The 18,712-nt window shown below is 35.2% G+C and overlaps 1 protein-coding gene across 1 annotated transcript; it reads left to right on the top strand.

Moving 5' to 3' along the window:
• The first annotated feature begins 15,638 nt into the window (after positions 1-15,638).
• LOC126694274 (ER membrane protein complex subunit 8/9 homolog) lies at positions 15,639-18,491 on the top strand. The gene is made up of 5 exons (XM_050390416.1): positions 15,639-15,915; positions 16,808-16,954; positions 17,057-17,116; positions 17,859-18,025; positions 18,126-18,491. The coding sequence occupies exons 1-5, from the start codon at positions 15,709-15,711 to the stop codon at positions 18,154-18,156; spliced, it is 612 nt and encodes a 203-aa protein (XP_050246373.1). The 5' UTR covers positions 15,639-15,708; the 3' UTR covers positions 18,157-18,491.
• Positions 18,492-18,712: the final 221 nt, after the last annotated feature.

Genomic DNA, 18,712 nt, shown 5'->3' on the forward strand with positions numbered 1-18,712 from the left:
TTGTTATGCAAAAAAATTTTCTTTTATGCAAAAAAAATTTCTGTTATGTAGAAAAAATTAGCTTTTATGCAGAAAAAATTTCTTTTAGGCACGAACCCTTCTACAAGACAATGTTCATAGTTGACTAGCCCTTTTTTCACATGAGATGTTGGTCTCCACAATTGAACGACCTTTTACACAGATAACGACAACACTTACAACTAGACAAATCACAATTAAATAAGTTTTTTTATATATAGCTGAATAATTTCGCATACATGAATAGTAACAACACCTAGAAGAGATTTTTCTTTCTTTTCCTCTTACAAAAAAGAAAGAAAGAAGTCTTTATAACTAAGAAAGTCTCAAAACACATATTACATCCCAAATGGTGTGGTCCACTAATACAATAGCTATAAAAGAAAAGACATATATAATCTAAAGCATGAGTAGCCTAATCCAACAAGCCGCCAAGGGTTTTCGCGGAGGATGGGTTACCACTAGTGGCTAAGGACAGCATGATGGACTCCTTTTGGCTTGTCAAGAGGGATAGTTCTGATACCTTCGCTGCAATCTCTTTCTCTAAATTTGCAATCTTCACTGTGAGTTCAGCCAACTTCATCTCACCATCACGAATGATGCATGAGGCAGCAGTGGTTTTGAGCTAATCAAGAATGATCCCAACATCAAACCTCATGGATTGCAACTCACTAAGTACGTCCTTCCACTCAAGAACCTTGTGCAAGTTGAAACTTTTGAGGGGTGTGCGTTCTATGTCAAGCAAAACTGCAACAAAGGATTGGAACATTACCTTCCTCATTGCATTACCATATGTGCACCTAGACATAAAATCCGGATGCTTTGACAATACTTTCTCCAGCAAGGGCAGACCTTCAATGGGAACATCAAACTGCTGGAATTTCACTGTGGTTCCCGAAAGTGCATAGAAGTCCTCAGTAGAATTGTTGTTCTCCCTTTCTTGATTGAACATCTCCATGAAATCTTGAACATTAACCCCCTGAACCGCAGCACTTGACGACTCTCATTTTGCAACTGTCAGACAAGATTGGTGGGGTTACTCTATTTGTCAAAGGAACAAAAAAGGGGAAGTTTTTTCTTTATGAGGCAGACCCAACATAAATCTGTAAATGTTATTGAAGCATGGGCAGCAGAATCCGTACTTGTGGTTTTTCTGCTCTGGGGAGGATCAAGGTCAGTTGTAGGCATGATGGGTTCACTTATAATCCTTTCTCCGGCCGCACTAGCAACTCTTTCAGGTGGCAGCAAAGGATCTGTGGCACCCCCTCTAGTTGCGCCACCATCAGTAACCTCCTCAAGGACCAACAAAGGTACACCAGTCTCTCTTTCAACTATACTAGCATCAACAACACCACTAGGCACTGGCGAAGTGTCAACGGTAGCCCCAATCTCACCAGTCTCCATAGTTTCCACGTGCACCATTGAGGAATCAGCAACATTACCTATGATAGAAATGCCATCAGCAGCGGCAGAGACATAGGATGATAAGGAGGCAAGTAACAGAAGGTTACCGGAACCCATAGTGATGTCCATAAAGTCGCCTCTACGGTCTTTAGATTGGGTTCTCTCACTATCACTAGACCGATGGGGCAACTGACAACAAAAAGAAAAATATGCCAGTGTAAAAAAAAAAAAAGGAAGGAAGAAAAAGAAGTAATATAATAACAGCAAAAAAAAAAAAAAGAGGGAAAAGAAGAGGGGTTTTAAGGGTCGAGAACTTACCCCTCCAGAGGAGCTTTCAACATCAGGACTAACAGTCTTTGCCCTATAAGCAGTGGTTTTTCTCCTATACGTCCTTGCCTCAAAATCTGGGCTTGAGAGAGGGACAACCTCAGTAGTTGACACTAATGGAGGCCCTACGGTCTCTACCACTGGGGTTGTGAGGGAAAGACTTGTATCCTTAACCGAAGAGTCATGCAACTTGATCACCGGGAACTTGGATTTATCTCTCTTACTGCTGCCAACACCATGCTCTACCTTAGACCTTGTCCTCTTAGCAACACTTCCAGCCGAAGGAATTCCATGGTGAGCTATTTTATTTGGTGTCCTACACTCCTCTGTTTCGGGTTCAGGGGCTTCCACTACCTTATTTTGCTTGCTCCATTCTACTGGAACGTCCTCACCATAGACGACCCAACCATCAAGGTCAGCGTGCCATTCGGCGAAACTTATTTTCTTCCTAGTTGCCCATGAACAAACATCCTGGGTATTCAGAACCAAGCATCGGTTAGGAGGAATGTCAGTCCTTGGAGGGCCAATTACCACTCGTTCCTGCTCTCGACTAGCAACAAAATCCACAAAGCTGTTCATTATTTTTCGCTAGTAAGTACACATATTTTGAGTAACACAACCTTCCCTTCACCTACACGGGATCAACACATCCACCTCCTTCTCACGCCAGTAATCCATGGCCGAATCATAAAGTAAAGGCCTCATTGCCTCTCGAACATCATACTCAATATCATTAATCGTAGGCACATCTAGGTCGAGCCCGAATTGACAGGACACTCAGTGAGGGTTGTATTTCACAAGGCTAAAACCTGAACTGTTGAGGCAGGAGAGCGACGATGGAGAAGTAATGAGTAGAAAGTTCAAAACCTTGCTGCCATCCCCTAAGTTAAAGATTTGAGAATCAGGTCTGGCGCACAGAAATGGGGAAGGAGAAAAGAATCCATTGGCATGATAAGCATAAGGCCTCCAAATAAAATCAGAGGCAGTGTCTAACGAGTCAATTGCCGACAAACCCCATACCTTTAAGGCCATCCACTTCATCAATAGAGGAAGGCCATGCTCAAACCCGAAAAATCTCTCCTCACCATCAACAATTCCAAGCAAAATCACCCTCTTAGTGTCATGAATGTCACTTACACTCTTCCCTACGTTAACATAATTTCTTGAACGCTCCAAAGCAAAAGCTTGCAACTTCACTATGCTCACCTTAGAATCAACAATATGGTACGGAGAACCAGCTAGTTCATTATAATGGAGTTGATCTAATTTTGAGTAAAGGCAGCCTAAAAACAGAGCACCTAACGGTAAGGGCATACCTTGGGAAAGCTTTATGGCAAGGTGAAACGTGAAGGGTTTGATGAACTGAGCAGGGTAGCAGCCAAAAATGCATTAACTCAACCACATTGCCAAAAATGCAGCCCTCCCAATCGCATGACTACCAGGCTTCTTGAACGCAGTAATCCATGGAGAAAACCTGGCCCTTTGGCTGGTGAGCGATACCGTGGGACCCCCAAATGCCTTGTAAAGCCTTTTTCAATTTTACCCTCCTCACTATTCAACTCCAAATCCATTGGGTTCAACCTCACCATGCTTGGCAGTAAAAACAATCTCTCTACATCTTCGAGGGTGACAGTGGTTTCACCCCAAGAGAAGAAGAAAGTATGGGTTTCTGAGCTCCAGTGGTGGATCAAGTACCACAGTGAGATAATATCCCTAAATACATGCCACTCTCGAGACATCAGAATTGCTTCAAAAATGTTAGCATCACGAAGAGCTTGACAAAATCCTTCATTTTCAATTTCCCTATCGAGCCAATCAGACCAGCCATTGATTAATCCCTTGGGACACCAAAATTGCATAGGTGAAGGTAGAAGCTCTTTTCACTGGAGGTGCAAATCCATAACCCCAGGTGCTGAAGGCACCTATGTAGTTTCGGGATTGGGGGCTTTACCCCGTATATTCCATTGGGAAGGAGCATCAGATGCATTGATATTGGTAGGAACCATGGGAAACAAGGGAGAGGAGCAATACCATGGGTCTTGCAATGGTAGGAGCGATTTTTTCTCAATTTTGGCATCAACGGCAATGGGTGTCTCCTCTTCTTCAGCCATGGACCCAACTAAGTGGTGAGAACCTCTCAAACGCAGATAAAAGGGAGAAACAGAGGAGGAACAAAAATGGTTTTTTCTTTTTTCCTTTCCCACCACGGTAGAAAAATATATAAAAAGAAAATATATATGGAGAGAAGTTTTTTCCCTCTCCTCTCTGGTGCCGAAAATCAAGAAAGGAAGATGTAGAGGAGGAAGTGTTATCTCTGTTTCCCTCTTTGATGGTGCCGAAACAAGGAAGAAGAAGGTAAGACTCCTCTCTATCTTTTTTGCATTTTTCTCTCTCTCTTTGTTCCTTGGCCTTGACAAAAATAATGGGGAAGGGATAGAACTGACTCTTTGGGTTGCACTGAGAAACGTGAAACCTAGCCTTGAAAAGACATGCTAGGGTGCTGCAATTATTGCAGGTAACAGTAACTGCCCTGATGTCTAGGATGAGGTTTTGCAAGGGTTCACGCATAGCACCCCAAACGGTCACCATTTTTCGAAAAATACATGTATATAATATATATATATATATATATAAACAAATAAATAATAAATAAATAAAAAATGATAAAAAATATATGTATATACAAACAAATAGCTAAATAACTAAAGCAATAACAACAACAGTAAATGTTCATAAAAATATACATGAAGCATAACCATGACATGTTTTCAAAATATATGTACATTTATATATATATATGCACAATATATGTATAGAAATGAATAAATAAATAAGCGTATGTGTATACAACAATAACGCTAATAATAATAATAATAATAAAAAAACTTGCACGTGTGATCCTAATATTTATCTTTCAAAAAATATAGTATTACTAATAATTTGATCACACGTGACTCGGGGGGCTGAATGTTAGGGTACTTTTTTTTATTACACCTAATTTTGTTTAAGTACCACCTATTTACTTTCAAATGCACACACTCTATTATATTTAAAACCGAAGAATACTTATGCTTGGCAATATTTGAAAAGCCCATGATTCAAGTCCATGACAAAATAATTTTATCAATGGGATTCAAATCCATAATCGAAGCCCATGATTTAAACCCATGGCAATTTATTCATTCAAAGCCCAATTCTCATTGGCAACATCAAAGCCCAATTCTTATTGGCAACATCAAAACCCAATTTTTATTGGGACTACTTTATCAAAAAGAAAAAGAGCCCAAGATTATCAACGCTTGGCAATGAAAAAATATCATGGTAAGATGTTACCGTGGCAAAAAAGGACCATGGCAATCGTCTTATGAAAAAAAAAAAAAAAAACTCATTGAGAGATATCTTGAGGATTATGTTCTCGTATTATAAACCCATGAAATACATGGACATCATTTGCATCACGACATCCATAATATACCTTCAGCGCTCGTGGTAAAACATTCAAACCCACAAGCTCATCATTTAAATTATTAGAAACCATGAACATCGCAATATGGAATTCATCATAGTAAGTGTTATTTACAAAAAGTATTTAAAACTTGTCCTATTATTTCAAACGATACAACTAATTGCCCAAAGGCCCATTGCAAGTATCTATGAAAAAACCCAAACTATTCACTAACAAAAGTCCATGGGGGATAAAAACTCATGGCAAGCATGTGTTATGACTATTTTGTAGGATGCACACAACCTGGCCCAAAGGGACCAGCCCATGTAAGCCAGCCCTTGTTCATCCCTATCCAAAAAGAGCAACTAGAGACTCATACAAGAAGAACTAAGCCTTTGAGAATGAACTAAGGACTGTCCCATCAGTTTTCTGCCACCCTCTACCTGAAGTGAACAGTGCCTAAGGGCTGTCATATCAGCTGAAGTCTAAAGAAAGATGGAACTCCATCATCTTCCCCAAGATTGCACTTCCAGCGGAAGGGGAGCTGAAACCAAATTATCCAAACTCCAACAAATTAATGCTAAAAATGTTAAAAACGTTCAAGACATGATTTGTGTGCCAAGCCCATGAATCCTAAAGGGGGAAAATTGGGAATATGTGGTTTGGAGGGCATAAAGAGATCTCCAGCGGAACCCCCTGAAGTAGACTAAAACTTGACACTTGGCTTGGGGGTGTTAAATCTCACTTCTTGGAGGACCAAATCTCAGTTGCAGCATTAGGATTCGCTCTTGATACACGCCTCAATCACAATAATTAAGCTCAGCCCCAAATCCTTTAATGCAAAACACTCTAAAATCCCATCATTACCCAAAGAAGCAAGTCAGCCCCTAAAATGGATTTTCCTACTTCTGATAAAAAATCCTAGGAAAGCTTGACCTTGATTCATCACCTCTGAGTAGTCATACGTTTTTGGATTCTTGTCAATTAATGCTTCCCTAAAACTCCATTATAAAAACACAAGCAACTAACCAGAAAGACAACCTAGCTACCCCTCTGAGACTTTGAGATTCGTTGGCCATTTTTGCTGGTGGTTCAGCTCTCTTTTAGCTCACCACCCATCACCTTTAACCTACACCCATCTAATCCTAGATATTCTTCTCCCCCTTTTCACTATCATAGCTCATAAACATCTTTTAACTAGTCACAAACAACCCACTACTCATAAAAAGTTTCAATCTCAGCATCAATCCTATCTCACTCACTCAAAAAACAGCCTATATTCAGCTCGTTCATGCCTTATAAACACATATTCACTGAAGTCTTAGTTTGATATACTCGCTGCACTGAGCTGGGATCTCTCTCTCCCTTCACACCATGCGAATTAATCCTCCCTTTTTTCTTCCTAGGGAACCTTTAACTTTTACTTTTTACTTTACTGTTGAAGGATATGATGTATTTATAACAATTGAACTCTTCTCTCATATTGATGTAATGATGGCTGAAAGCACAATAAATTCCTCTTGAATGAGACACATAAGGACCTAAAATTTGCTTAAATTTGTCTAATCATTGATTGCTGGACCGTGTAATTCCATCCCTACCGTTGGACAATTTATCTTTTGGACTTAGATATAACATCACCCTTACCGTTGGAGAATTTATTTTCCTTGAACTATTAGAACAGGACCACTAATGTACTAACTAAGTATTGTAAAGTATTTTTCATTGGGCTTTTGTTGCTGTTTTGTTAAGTGCAACCTTTGTTTTTCCTTGCTTGGATAGGCTTGTCATCACACTGAAAGCCTTTGGGTGCCATCTCAAAAGCCCAAAGTTGAGTTTCGGCTTGGTTTCCCGACATTTTATTTAAAGGCATCAATTTCCTCCTCGACAATAGTTCAAACCTCACATCTTCTATTGTAACTATTAAATTATATATATATATATATATATATATATATATATATTAAAACCAAACATGAGAGGACAAAAAAAAAAAAAAAAATCTTAAAAACTAATCCACTAACTTCCTAATTGGTGCTCATTAAATGAGTTGGTACTTCCTAATATTTCCAATGGAAACATTACCACCGCGCACTTTTGGTGTGATGGTCACTCTACAAATACAAAGTTCTTATGAGGTGGAGGGGTAAGGGTCGGAGTTCAAGTTTTTAGGAGGGAGATTCACACACACACACACACATATATATATATATATATATATACACACTTAGATTAAGGTAGAATAGAATTTGTATCATGTATCAGCAATGGAAATATTAAAGTTAAAATTCCCTTTCCTTATTGTAAGGATTGAATTATCATTAAAAAAAAAAAAATCCCTAAAATGAAGATTGAGAAGAGAGAGAAAAATCTTAAAATCTAATCAACTAACTTCCTAACCAATGAATAAGAGACAGTTGCATCCATGACTAATTGACAAAAGTACAATATAACAAACTTCACAATAAATTGGAACAAAGATCTAAACGTACTGTAGTTTCTTATTCCAACTCTGCTCTGATTTGTTTCTGCACATTTATTTTTATATAATACATTGCATTTGATCTTGCACTTCAACCCTCTCCTCAAGATGAAGGATATGGGGTGCATGGAATTGATGATATCCAAGTGATTCGGTAGACAAATCAGTCAATTGTTGCGAGTTTACATGGAAAGTGAAAATTAAGCTTGCTTGGATTTTTTTCTCAAACTAGGTGGCAATTGATTTCTATGTGCTTTGTTAACCCATGAAAATTTGGATTTGTAGCAATGTGTAGTGTTGTTTGGTTGTCACAATATACCAGGGCTGCTTGTGGAGGGTGTTCTTTAAGATCTTTCAATAAGGAAAATAAGCCATAAACAAACCACAACTGCCATTGCCTTGTACACCTTAACATGATTTGTGACTTGCTTGACGTGCAAAATACAATAGAATCACCTGTAAACACAAAATAGCTTATTATAGCTGGTTTAATATCAGCGCAACTCGGTTACAAAAAGTGTTTAAAATGATCATGGCCAGGTAAACCTTTCGAAGTATTGGACTCTCTGAGGAACTTGTAAAGAACTCTAGAGTAGCCTTAGTCTTTCAAGCATTGGATTCTGTGGATAACTTGTAGGAACTTTAAAAGTAACCTCAAATTTGCTTAGTTTGTAAACATTATAACTAATATCAGACCTGATTAAGGTAAGGTACAACAATCTTTCAATTAACCTTTTATCTATCTATGCTACTAATAACAGGATTTCCTGTAAGGACTCAATTTGTAACGATCCCAAACTGGTATTGGGTTCGTACGTTAAAGGCCCGAACAATAAAATTTGTAGAGTGTGGGCGTCCAAGAATTAGGTTAACTCTAAAAGAAAAACGATTCAACCTCACGTTTATAGATGGATTAGCCCTGATATAACAATTAGTTTTTCTTTTAAACAAGTTCAGTACTTTAGTTTCTAAGGTTTTCTTCTGAGTACTCTTTGTTTCTTTTTCATGTTCCGATTTTCTCTCCTCAAAGCTTTCTTTCATGTTATATACTGCCCTCTTGATATCATCTTCACCACACACGTGTAAGTTGTGTTCAAGGGAGCTCTTTCTGTCCCATCTAACACTTTCTGGAACCTCCAACTAGCAGCTGTAAGGCTGCTTCATCACTGTTCAGATATCACCTCCACATTAATGCGACCAGAGAGTTAGTTGAGAGGCAATTAATGCGGTGGCAGCTGTTGTTATAGATATTTGTTTGCCTTTTTTTTCTTATCCTTGGTCCCATATCCCGCTTTTAGTGGTAACATAACTCCGAAGTACGTTTGTAACAAGGTGGCATTCTGGTCATCCTCAGACTCATATTGCCGAGAAGTATTTTGTCCTCGGACGAATACTGAACTCACTGAACGTGATATTTACTCTTCCTTCTGTTTGGTTACCCTTACAACCTGATATGGGCCTCCTCGGACAGCTTTACGTCCTTGGATGGGCCACAGGCCCAATTAACTAGACTTTAATAATTTATTGGTTAACCGGCCCCCACATTTCCTATTTGGGTTTTATCATTTTACGTAATAAAATATTCTCACAAAAAAAAAAAAAATCTTAAACTCTCTAAAATAATCTTTAAATTTAAAAATACAAACTGGTTAAAAAAGTAATTTACTATTTTTGAAAATTGTACAGAAATTTTAGAATTTTTCCTTTCTTTTATCCAATCTGAATTACCATCTACTATCACGAAAAGAAAGATTTTAAAAATTAGGACACTATCTCACTGTTAAACACTATTCCATGTTTTTTATTTTTTTTTATTTATTTTTTTATAGAATCTATTCCACATTACTTTATCTCTTTCTTAAATAAAAAAAAAAAAACTCATAGTTATTTTATATATGTTTTTAGACAGATGAATTCTTCTATTTGAATTCCAATGCCTATATGAGATTTGAAAAAAAAATCAAGAGTTTCAGTTTCAAATAGTTTATTCCATTCATATTAGCCCGTAATTCAGGTACAAATAACTAATTAGAATTAAAAAAAAAAAAAAAAAAAAACCTCAGGCAAAGAAAGATCTTAAGAATTAGGACACTATCTTTATTTTACTTTTAAACATTATGACACTAAACTCAAAATAAGAACATATTAGCCCCTGATTCAGGTACAAATAACTAATTAGAAAAAAAAGAAAAAAAAAAAAACTCAGGTAGAGAAAGATCCTAAGAATTAGGACACTATTTCTATTTCACTTTTAAACATTATGACACTATACTCAAAAAAAAAAAAAAAGTGGAATTGATTGGTTTTGTGGCAAGCATAGCAAAACTTGAAAGTAACTTTGGTGTATTTCATTTGACATGCGCATTCTGCTTCTTATCTAGAGAGGGGCGCATAAATTATTCCTATTAGGTTATGCGTGGCACCTAGTATAGTATAGATGAATAAGGGTGGGCTGCTTGAACTGGATCTATTCCTTTATAAGGCGGCAAAGTTGAATTATAAAGGGGCTGAGTCGATTGATTACACCACGAGACTACCATAGGAAAGCCTGCCTCCGCTAACTAACAAAAAAATAAGTAGCAACTTCAAACCCCAAAAAGAAAATCCATATATCTCAAAGATAGGAACAAAAAGATTACCATTTATTTGTTTCCTCAAATAACTCATATTTAGAAGAATCTCTGTATCTATTCTCATCAATTTATCTATCTATCTATCTATCTATATCTATTCTCGTCAATTTATTTATCTTTCTATCCATCTATCTATCATATCTATCTAGATATATAAAACATGAGATAAGATGTCATCTAAATATTGTGTCATGTTAGTGTATAATTGTGATTTTGAGGTGAAATGCAATTATCTCTTTTTTTTTCTTTTTTTTTCGTAGCATGCCTCAGTTATTTTGAATGATCATTGCTTTGACATTAATTGGTAAAACACGTGGATTTGGAATTTAGATAAATCATTAAGTTATATCTTACAATTACAAAAGTGATAGAAACAGAGAATACAAGAGAGTGATAATTTTTATCTAATGATTAAAATAATTAATCGTTGTAGATCTTTTCAAAAGGGGTATCAATTTGTGAAAGGAGCTAAGCTTAGAACTACTTCTCAAAGGTTTTAATTTAGAATGCAAATGAACTTCCCATTATGTGGGGACATATAGTTTCATTTTAAAATAGCTTGCAAAATATTTCATTATAGGTCATGTACAATACTCTTTTTGTAGTATAACATTTAGCTCTCGTTTGGGAGATGGAAAAGGAATGAAATGGAAAGAAATGAAAAGAATGATTTTAAAATATTTCTTCATTTCCCTTGTTTGGGAGCTTTAACATAGAGAATGAAAAATTCATTCCATTGTTTGGAATGTTAAGTGGGAGGGAATGAAATGGGTAAAAGGGAAAACTTATTCTTTTCTATTCTCTCAAAATCTCAAATTTTTATTCGCTTCAAAATTGGAAGGAATTAGAGGTAATGAAATAGGGTTTATTAAAATTTTTACTAAAACTTCCAAAATACATTTACCTTTTTATTTTAAAATAGAGGTTTAATAGTAATATTGTGTTTAAACGATTTCATTCATTTCCCTCTATGTTACTCTCAAACAGGATTTCTTACATTCCATTTATTTCCATTCCTTTATTTTAAAACTTTCAAACAAAGTTACTTGATTCAATTTCATTCATTTCCGTTACTTAAATGCATTCAATTCTATTCTTTTATGAACTTCCAAACAAAGTGTTAAGTGCATTCTCATTAGAGTTTCTAAGATATCTAAAAGGTTATTTTAGCACTTCAAATACCAAAAAACTTGCTCCATTTGAGATGCTATATCTAAAAAAAATTGGCAACTATCTATAGTGATTAGTTACTAGTAGTAGATCATTGTAGCTAATTGCTACTAATTTTATATTGGCTTATTTTTCCAATCTTGTCTCTCCTCTCTCCCCTCTTGCTAGTCACTCTTGTTTCTCTCCTCTCTCATTCTCGTCTCAATCTCTCTTCTCATCATTGTGGGTCATTGCTCGTTGGTGGTTGGGTTGGGTTTGGTGGAGCTGTAGGTTTTGTTGGGTTGTGTGGTGGTTAGTGACTAGGTTGGGTGGAGTCGTGGTTGGGTTGGATTGGTGTTTGTGATGTGAGTTTTTAATTGGCTTTTGTGTGGTAGTTGTGGTGCTGAGGGTTCCAATTTGTGGGGGTTGTGGGTGGCGGTGTTGGTGGTTTTGGGTGGTCATTTTTTTTTGGGTGTGGTGGGTATGGATGGTCAATATGTTTTGGGTGTGGTGAGTTGTGATTTGTAGGGATTGTGGATGGTGGTGACGGTGACTATTGTTGTGGTGGTGATTGTTATGGTTGTGGCAGTAAACTGGATCCAAGAAAATTTTTTTTTTTTTGAAACTTGGATCTAAGAAGTTAAAATCCATGGGCAAGGATCAGCTTGACGTCCAAGTGTCCTACACATTGTGGACCAAGCCAAAACTCATAACTCAGCTATACCACTTTATTGTAGTGTTAATAGCCAATATGGGGTTCTTCACTGATTCCTATGATCTCTTCTGTGTCTTCCTTGTCACCAAGCTCTTTAGCGTTTAGCCACCATGCCATTAATCCCCAAGCCGACGATGCAAGGATTGGACTTCTTGCTAATGACATGGCTATTGTAATCTTTGCCATCTCATATTATTAGAATGCACACCATTCGTAAAAAAATATTTTTAAAAATAATTTCTTCTCTCTCCATCTCAATTTTTTGGTCCTCTATTTTATTTTGAGATGTCTCAAAATGTAGTTTTCTTTGAAAAATCAACAAATAGAATTTCTATCTTATCCTTTAATTTATTTAAAAAGCCAATATTATTCTTTCTCTAGAGTTTAAAAGAATGAGGATAGTTTTGGAAATTTTTATATTTTTAAATAGGTAATTAATATTCACTTAAAAAGTTAAATTTTTTAAATAGAATCAACAATTTGGGATGAAGGTAGTAATATTCGTTAAATTTTTGGGTCTTAATTGAAAATTTTACATTATAAGACTAATAGATAAGACATTCTTTTTCTTTTTTTTCCTTAGGTAAGAGGCTTTACATTTTTATTATTATATTTTATTGCAATACTATAGGACAAATAGTTATAATATATTCTATTCTAGAGTCTTTAGACCATTGCCAATTAATTCCTTACCAGCGTTGGGCGCAAATGGAGAACCACACTGTGCCATTGGCCTTGTGATCATGTATGGCCTAACCTCCAATTCATCACAAATAGGACAAGTCAAGAGGCTGATTCGCCAATTTTGTTTTATACATTGCCTTTTGAGATTGGTTGCATGCATGTATTTGTGATCAATATATCCGGCAAAATTTAATGAAAAAAAAATGGAATTGGGTTTATGTTAGAGAAATGATATGTCTACAAACTAACAGTTAAACTAACACATACACATAATTACACTCTCTTATTAAGTTCAAACATCTTACTTAACTCAAAGTACCACTACAAAAGGGTCTAATTTTGTTAGTAGTAAAGTAGGGCTTTAAGCAATAGGAAAGAGTTACACTCAAGCAATGAGTTTATATTTAAGAACTCTATGAAAAATAGAACATGATACTCTCCCTCTATATATATTTATATATTAACAGCCAAAGTTTAGAAAAAAATCCAATTAGATTTTAATTGGATTTTTAATTTTGCACCACGTGTCCTATTTAATTTTTAATTTTGTGTCAAGTGAATTATTGAGTATAAAAATCGAAGAGTTCAAATCTAATTAGATTCTAAATTAGAGTCCAATTTTCCACCACATGTCCATTTAAGTTTTTAATTTTTGTGACAAGTGAATTATTTGGTGCATAAATCGAAGAGTCTAAAACAATTAAATATTAATATATATATACTGAGAAATTATTGCATATTTTAGAAATGTTGGTTTAAAAAAAGTGTAAGCTAATATCATGTATAATTTGAATCGTATAATTGTGATTATTTTTAATTGGATCTGTGCATATGTACAAGACTACACACTAGCTTCAATCTTAATGAGGGCAGGATTTATAAAAATTAATCTATACTATAAAATTTAATATCTCCATTTCAAATTGATTGAGTGATTCCTTATTGGAAAAGTTTATAATAGTTGCAGGGTGGAATGGGATTAATTCATTGCTTCACACTTTTTTGGTTGCCTACTTTCTATGAACCATTCGTCCCTTAATTTTTGTGCTTCCAACCTGATGATAAGTCTGGGTACAGTTCCTCATTTTGTAATTGACATCCGAAAAAGCATATGATATTGACATACCCCATTAATACATGATAGCTCTTCATATTTATGAATGATGAGACTTATATAAATGTGTATACCAAGAATTTTGTAGTTCGATCAAATGACAACTTTTATTGTTTTCAATGAGACATCGTTTAAATCTTTTCTCTTTTTATCGAATTAGAAATAGTGTAGACTAATCGAGGATCTTAATCCATGGGACTCGGATGAATGTACATAACATACATGTGGATGAATGTTAGAACTGTTGTGAGTATTAAATAATGTATTTGACAGTTTTAAGCTCCTGACTAAAGGGTGTTGAATTCAGTTCATTTGGTATGTCATCTGAACATAGAACAGATTTTGGATCCAACCATATAAGTCCTAAGTGTAATCCTTCTGCCGTAAGTTACAAAGAGGGATGATAGGATGTTACTTTTCCTATAAATGACATCAATTACATTCATTATTATATCAGTTTGTTAGTATTTTTTTTTTTAGTAAATTGAACATTTTCCAAGTTACATACTACTCATGTCTTTGTTATGATTTATGGGTGTTTTAGACCTTATGTGGGATATAATTTAGTCCTTCCTCTTACATAATAGTATAATTAAAGTTATTGGTGAGGTTTACCCTCCATGTGAGAGGCGTAATATTTGCTAAATATCAAATTTTTTTTTTTTTTTTAAATTTATGGGTTTTCAAGTGATATTTCATATCTGAGTAGACAAAAGGTGGCATATCAACTATCATACCTTTTAGATTGATGATTATTCTTAATTGGAAGAGTGATTAGTGATATGATTGAAGTAAATAAAATTGAGAATACAATTGTTAGGAAGAAAAAATGCCTTTAAACATAAATAAGAAATATTAATGGGTATTCTTAATTGGAAAAGTGATAAGTGACATGCTTGAAGTAAAAAAGATTGAGAATATAATTGGTAGGAAGAATTTTTTTTTTTTTAAACATAAATAAGAAATAGTGAAAAGGGGAAAAAATTTGCAAAACAATATATTCTTAATAATATATTTAAATTGGAATTTTTTTTGAAGGTTTTTAGGAATTTAATATTTTCTTTAATTCCAAATTGGAAACTATATTAAGTGTTAATACCTTCTCAAAAAAAAAAAAAAGTGTTAATATTGTGTTTTCAGAACACAATTTCACTTTGGAATAAAGTGTTTTGAGTTTAAAATGAATGTTTGTAAAAAAGTTATAAGAAGTTGTGATTGCAAAACAAAGTTTTAGGTTTTAAAAATGCTTTTTTAAGCTTCCAAAGCACCTAACCAAATGGACCCAAAATGACCTTAAATAATGCTTTGATAACACAATTTAAAGTGTCAAAATCACGTTAATGTTATGTCTACAATATTTTTACAAAAAATCTTAAGTGGTAAGTTATTATTGGTTGTTATAAGTAGACAAAAAAATAATTTAAGTTATGAATTCAAATTAGAACCAATTACAACTTGCCATCTATGATTTATTGTGAAAATGTTTTGAAAGCAACACTTCTCTTAAAAATAATATTATTTTTTGAAAATTTCCCAAGTGAAAATATGGAAGTAGTAATAAAAGAATTTGAGATTTAAAAAAAGAAAAAGAAAAAAGATAGCGAATAAGAACGACGTCGTTGGTTTGGAGTATTCTTAACCAATATAACTGTTTTTCTTTTCTTGTTTAGTGCTATTTTTTTTTTCTGAGTTATATCAGAGCGAGTGAGAAAAAGAAACTCAAAACAACACTGAGTCATGGGCGGCGAGTCGAGATACGAGATCGCGCAGAACGCGTACATGAAGATCGTCCTCCACGCCCTAAAGCACAAATCCTCCGCCGTCAACGCCGTCCTCCTCGGCCGCGTTTCGCCGACCAACGACGTCGTGGAGATCACCGACTCCGTCCCTCTCTTCCACTCCCACCTCGGCCTCCTCCCTCAGCTCGAGATCTCTCTCATCCTCGTAACTCCCCCCACTCTCTCTCTCTCTAGGGTTTTTGCGGTTTTCTAATTCAATCTGAATTGCTCGATTTGAATAAATTTTGTAATTCGTTTTGGTAATTTAGCTGTTTAAACCTAAAATCTGAAATTCAAATCCTATCTTTTCAATTTTTTTTGTTTGTTTGATAACTACAATTTTGGTCATTGTACATTTGTCAAAGATTCAATTTTGTCAATTTTTTTTTTCTTTTCAAAATTGTGGTTCCTCAACTATTAATTGGGTTAATTTCGCTGTTTCGAGTTAAATTTGTGATTAGAAGTTGAATTGATTTTGAAAGTTGAGGATGGATTCAATACAATTAATAGTTGAGAGACGAAATTTAGGTGTTTGTGGAACAAAAAAAAAATGGTTGAGAGAGGGAATTTGAAACTATCCCGATTGTGTTCGAGGACTAAAAGTGTAGTTTTGGTTTGACATTTCGTATATATTTTTTTTTAGTTCAGGGATAATTTTGTTTCTTGTAAGTATGGCTGTGTGTGTTTATGTATGAATGCATGTAGTTAGATATCTATGTTTGTAAATTTGTATAGGCTCAGTTTGTTATGTGAAACATTTCGTCACTCTTTAGAATATTCGTCAAGTTTAACAGAAAAAAAGTCAAAAAATATTGACTTTGTTGTTAAATTTGATGGAAATCTTAATGACAAGGGGCAAAGTGCTTATTACATATGATTGAGAGAGTGCATTGCCACTGAACCATAGTTTAGGGGAGGAAAGATTAATTTTTTGGGTTAAAGCAAAACGAGCCTTGAATAATTTGTTTCATAATAGTAAGAATGATATGGGAACTGTTAAATGTGAACGGAATAGGGGGCTTGGTTTTTTGAGTGCTTGCTTTTTGGTTGGGTTTCAGATAGAGGAGCATTATGCTGCGAAAGGCGTGAACATTGTGGGCTATTTTCATGCGAATGAGAGGTTTGACGATTACGAGCTTAGTGGGGTGGCCAAGAATGTTGGTGATCACATCTATCGATACTTTCCCCAAGCTGCCATTCTGTTGGTATGTGTTTGCATTATAGGCTGGTGTTAGAAAGAAAATTGTGCTTGGGTTTTAGTGCAGGGTTTTGAGTTTTGTACTGCCTATTGTTTTATTTCTTTGCAGTTGGATAACAAAAAGCTTGAAGCTTTACCTACGGGTAAGGACCGGAGCCCTGTAATGCAGGTCAGTGTGCTTGTTCTTGGCTTTTGTAAAGTTGTCCATTTGCTTTATTTTGATTATGTAATGGTATTTAATGAAAGGCAAGTAGGTTTTTAGTGTATCATGCTTGGTTGGCTTATATATTTTCCCAGTGTCACAAGGTTCTTTGAATTATTTGTCTACATCTAATTATAGAAAAACTTAACAGTCAAATTTATTAAACTAACTCTGATTTTTATACCTATTTAGATGTAGTCTGTTTTAGCTTTTAATTAGGAAGCAAGTGGGTAAGGTTGTGATATTTATGCTGAATTTGAAAATATGGTGGGAATAGAGCCTGTAATGTTGGAGCATTGCAGCTGGAGTAGGCTATAAAGGAGTGGTGTTCTTGAATTGGAGATTGGAGATAAGTGTCTACACTATAAAATTGATTTCAACAAATGAGAAAGATGTGGTAGCAAATTAATCATTTTGACTGAGAGTTTTGATGTCCACTTTTTAATGTTTGCTTGTACATGGAACAGTGGTGTATGAACTTTTAGAAGAGAGAAGCTAAAGGTTGAAGGATAAACCATCTTAAAGAACATGATGATAATTCTTGTGTCATTGTAATTTCTCATAGCTGTTCAATATTTACCCCTCTTCTATGTATCCATTTTGCTTATTAGTCCTTGATGTGGTTATATAACTTACTCTCTTTCTCTTATATGTTTGTAAGTTTATCTTGTCCTAGATCCTCTTTTATATTATTTTCCTTGTAAATCAGCTTTACACGAGGGATTCATCTAAGAACTGGAAGCTGGCTGGAGGGGAGGGAAGCAGCCAGTTGACCATTAGGGAGCCATCAGCAAATGCAGTACTATTGGATCATATTTCAACTGAAAAATGGCAGGACGTTGTAGATTTTGACGACCACCTTGATGACATTAGCAAGTAAGTGCCGTACTCTTTGTTCTCTCTTTTCCCACCAACTTCTGTTGTGGTTAGCTGCTATTGATTGAAACCGAAATCTACAATTTACTTTTATTTGCAGGGACTGGCTGAATCCTGAGCTCTTCAAGTAATCTTGTCATTTGTTCCAGCTTTTCAGCAACCAGTTTGTGTTGCAGTGGTTGATGTTTATGTCTAACTCAGTCTCTTATGCTGGATTTTGGATGAAAACGATAAATTGATTAGCTATTTAGGTGACAAAACTAAAGAGATCAGAGAATTTGGTTGATCATTTGCCTATGACTCTTTTACTTTTTGAGATAGTTTCTTGGTTTATGTATCAATTGAAAATGTATTCTCTCCTGTTAAATTTTGAGTTGCTTGGAGAACCTATGTGGTTTCTTAATTAGAAAATTTCAGCTCAAATTTATGATTACAGAGTTGGAATGACAAGCCATAGTTTCTCAAATAGTTTGCTCTCTCTGTCTATCAGCTCTTCACATGGCATCTTTGTCTTCATATCACTGGCCAAGGCAGGTTTGAGAGAGCTCATTAATGGGATTGCTGCGCCATCTTGTTGCTGGATTTACAATCTTATATATTCACGATCCTTGAATGGTACTCTACTAAACTTCACAAAGAAATAATTTCGTTTCTCATGAACAGTACATTACATCAATCCAGTGAAAC

This window comes from Quercus robur, chromosome 8 (genome assembly GCF_932294415.1).
Source record: "Quercus robur chromosome 8, dhQueRobu3.1, whole genome shotgun sequence".
Lineage (NCBI taxonomy): Eukaryota > Viridiplantae > Streptophyta > Magnoliopsida > Fagales > Fagaceae > Quercus > Quercus robur.

Coding starts and splice junctions, on each gene's coding strand:
- LOC126694274 (XM_050390416.1), top strand. CDS start 15,709: ATGGGCGGCGAGTCGAGATACGAGATCGCGCAGAACGCGTACATGAAG. Junction 15,916..16,807: donor TCGAGATCTCTCTCATCCTC/GTAACTCCCCCC, acceptor GTTGGGTTTCAG/ATAGAGGAGCATTATGCTGC. Junction 17,117..17,858: donor ACCGGAGCCCTGTAATGCAG/GTCAGTGTGCTT, acceptor CTTGTAAATCAG/CTTTACACGAGGGATTCATC.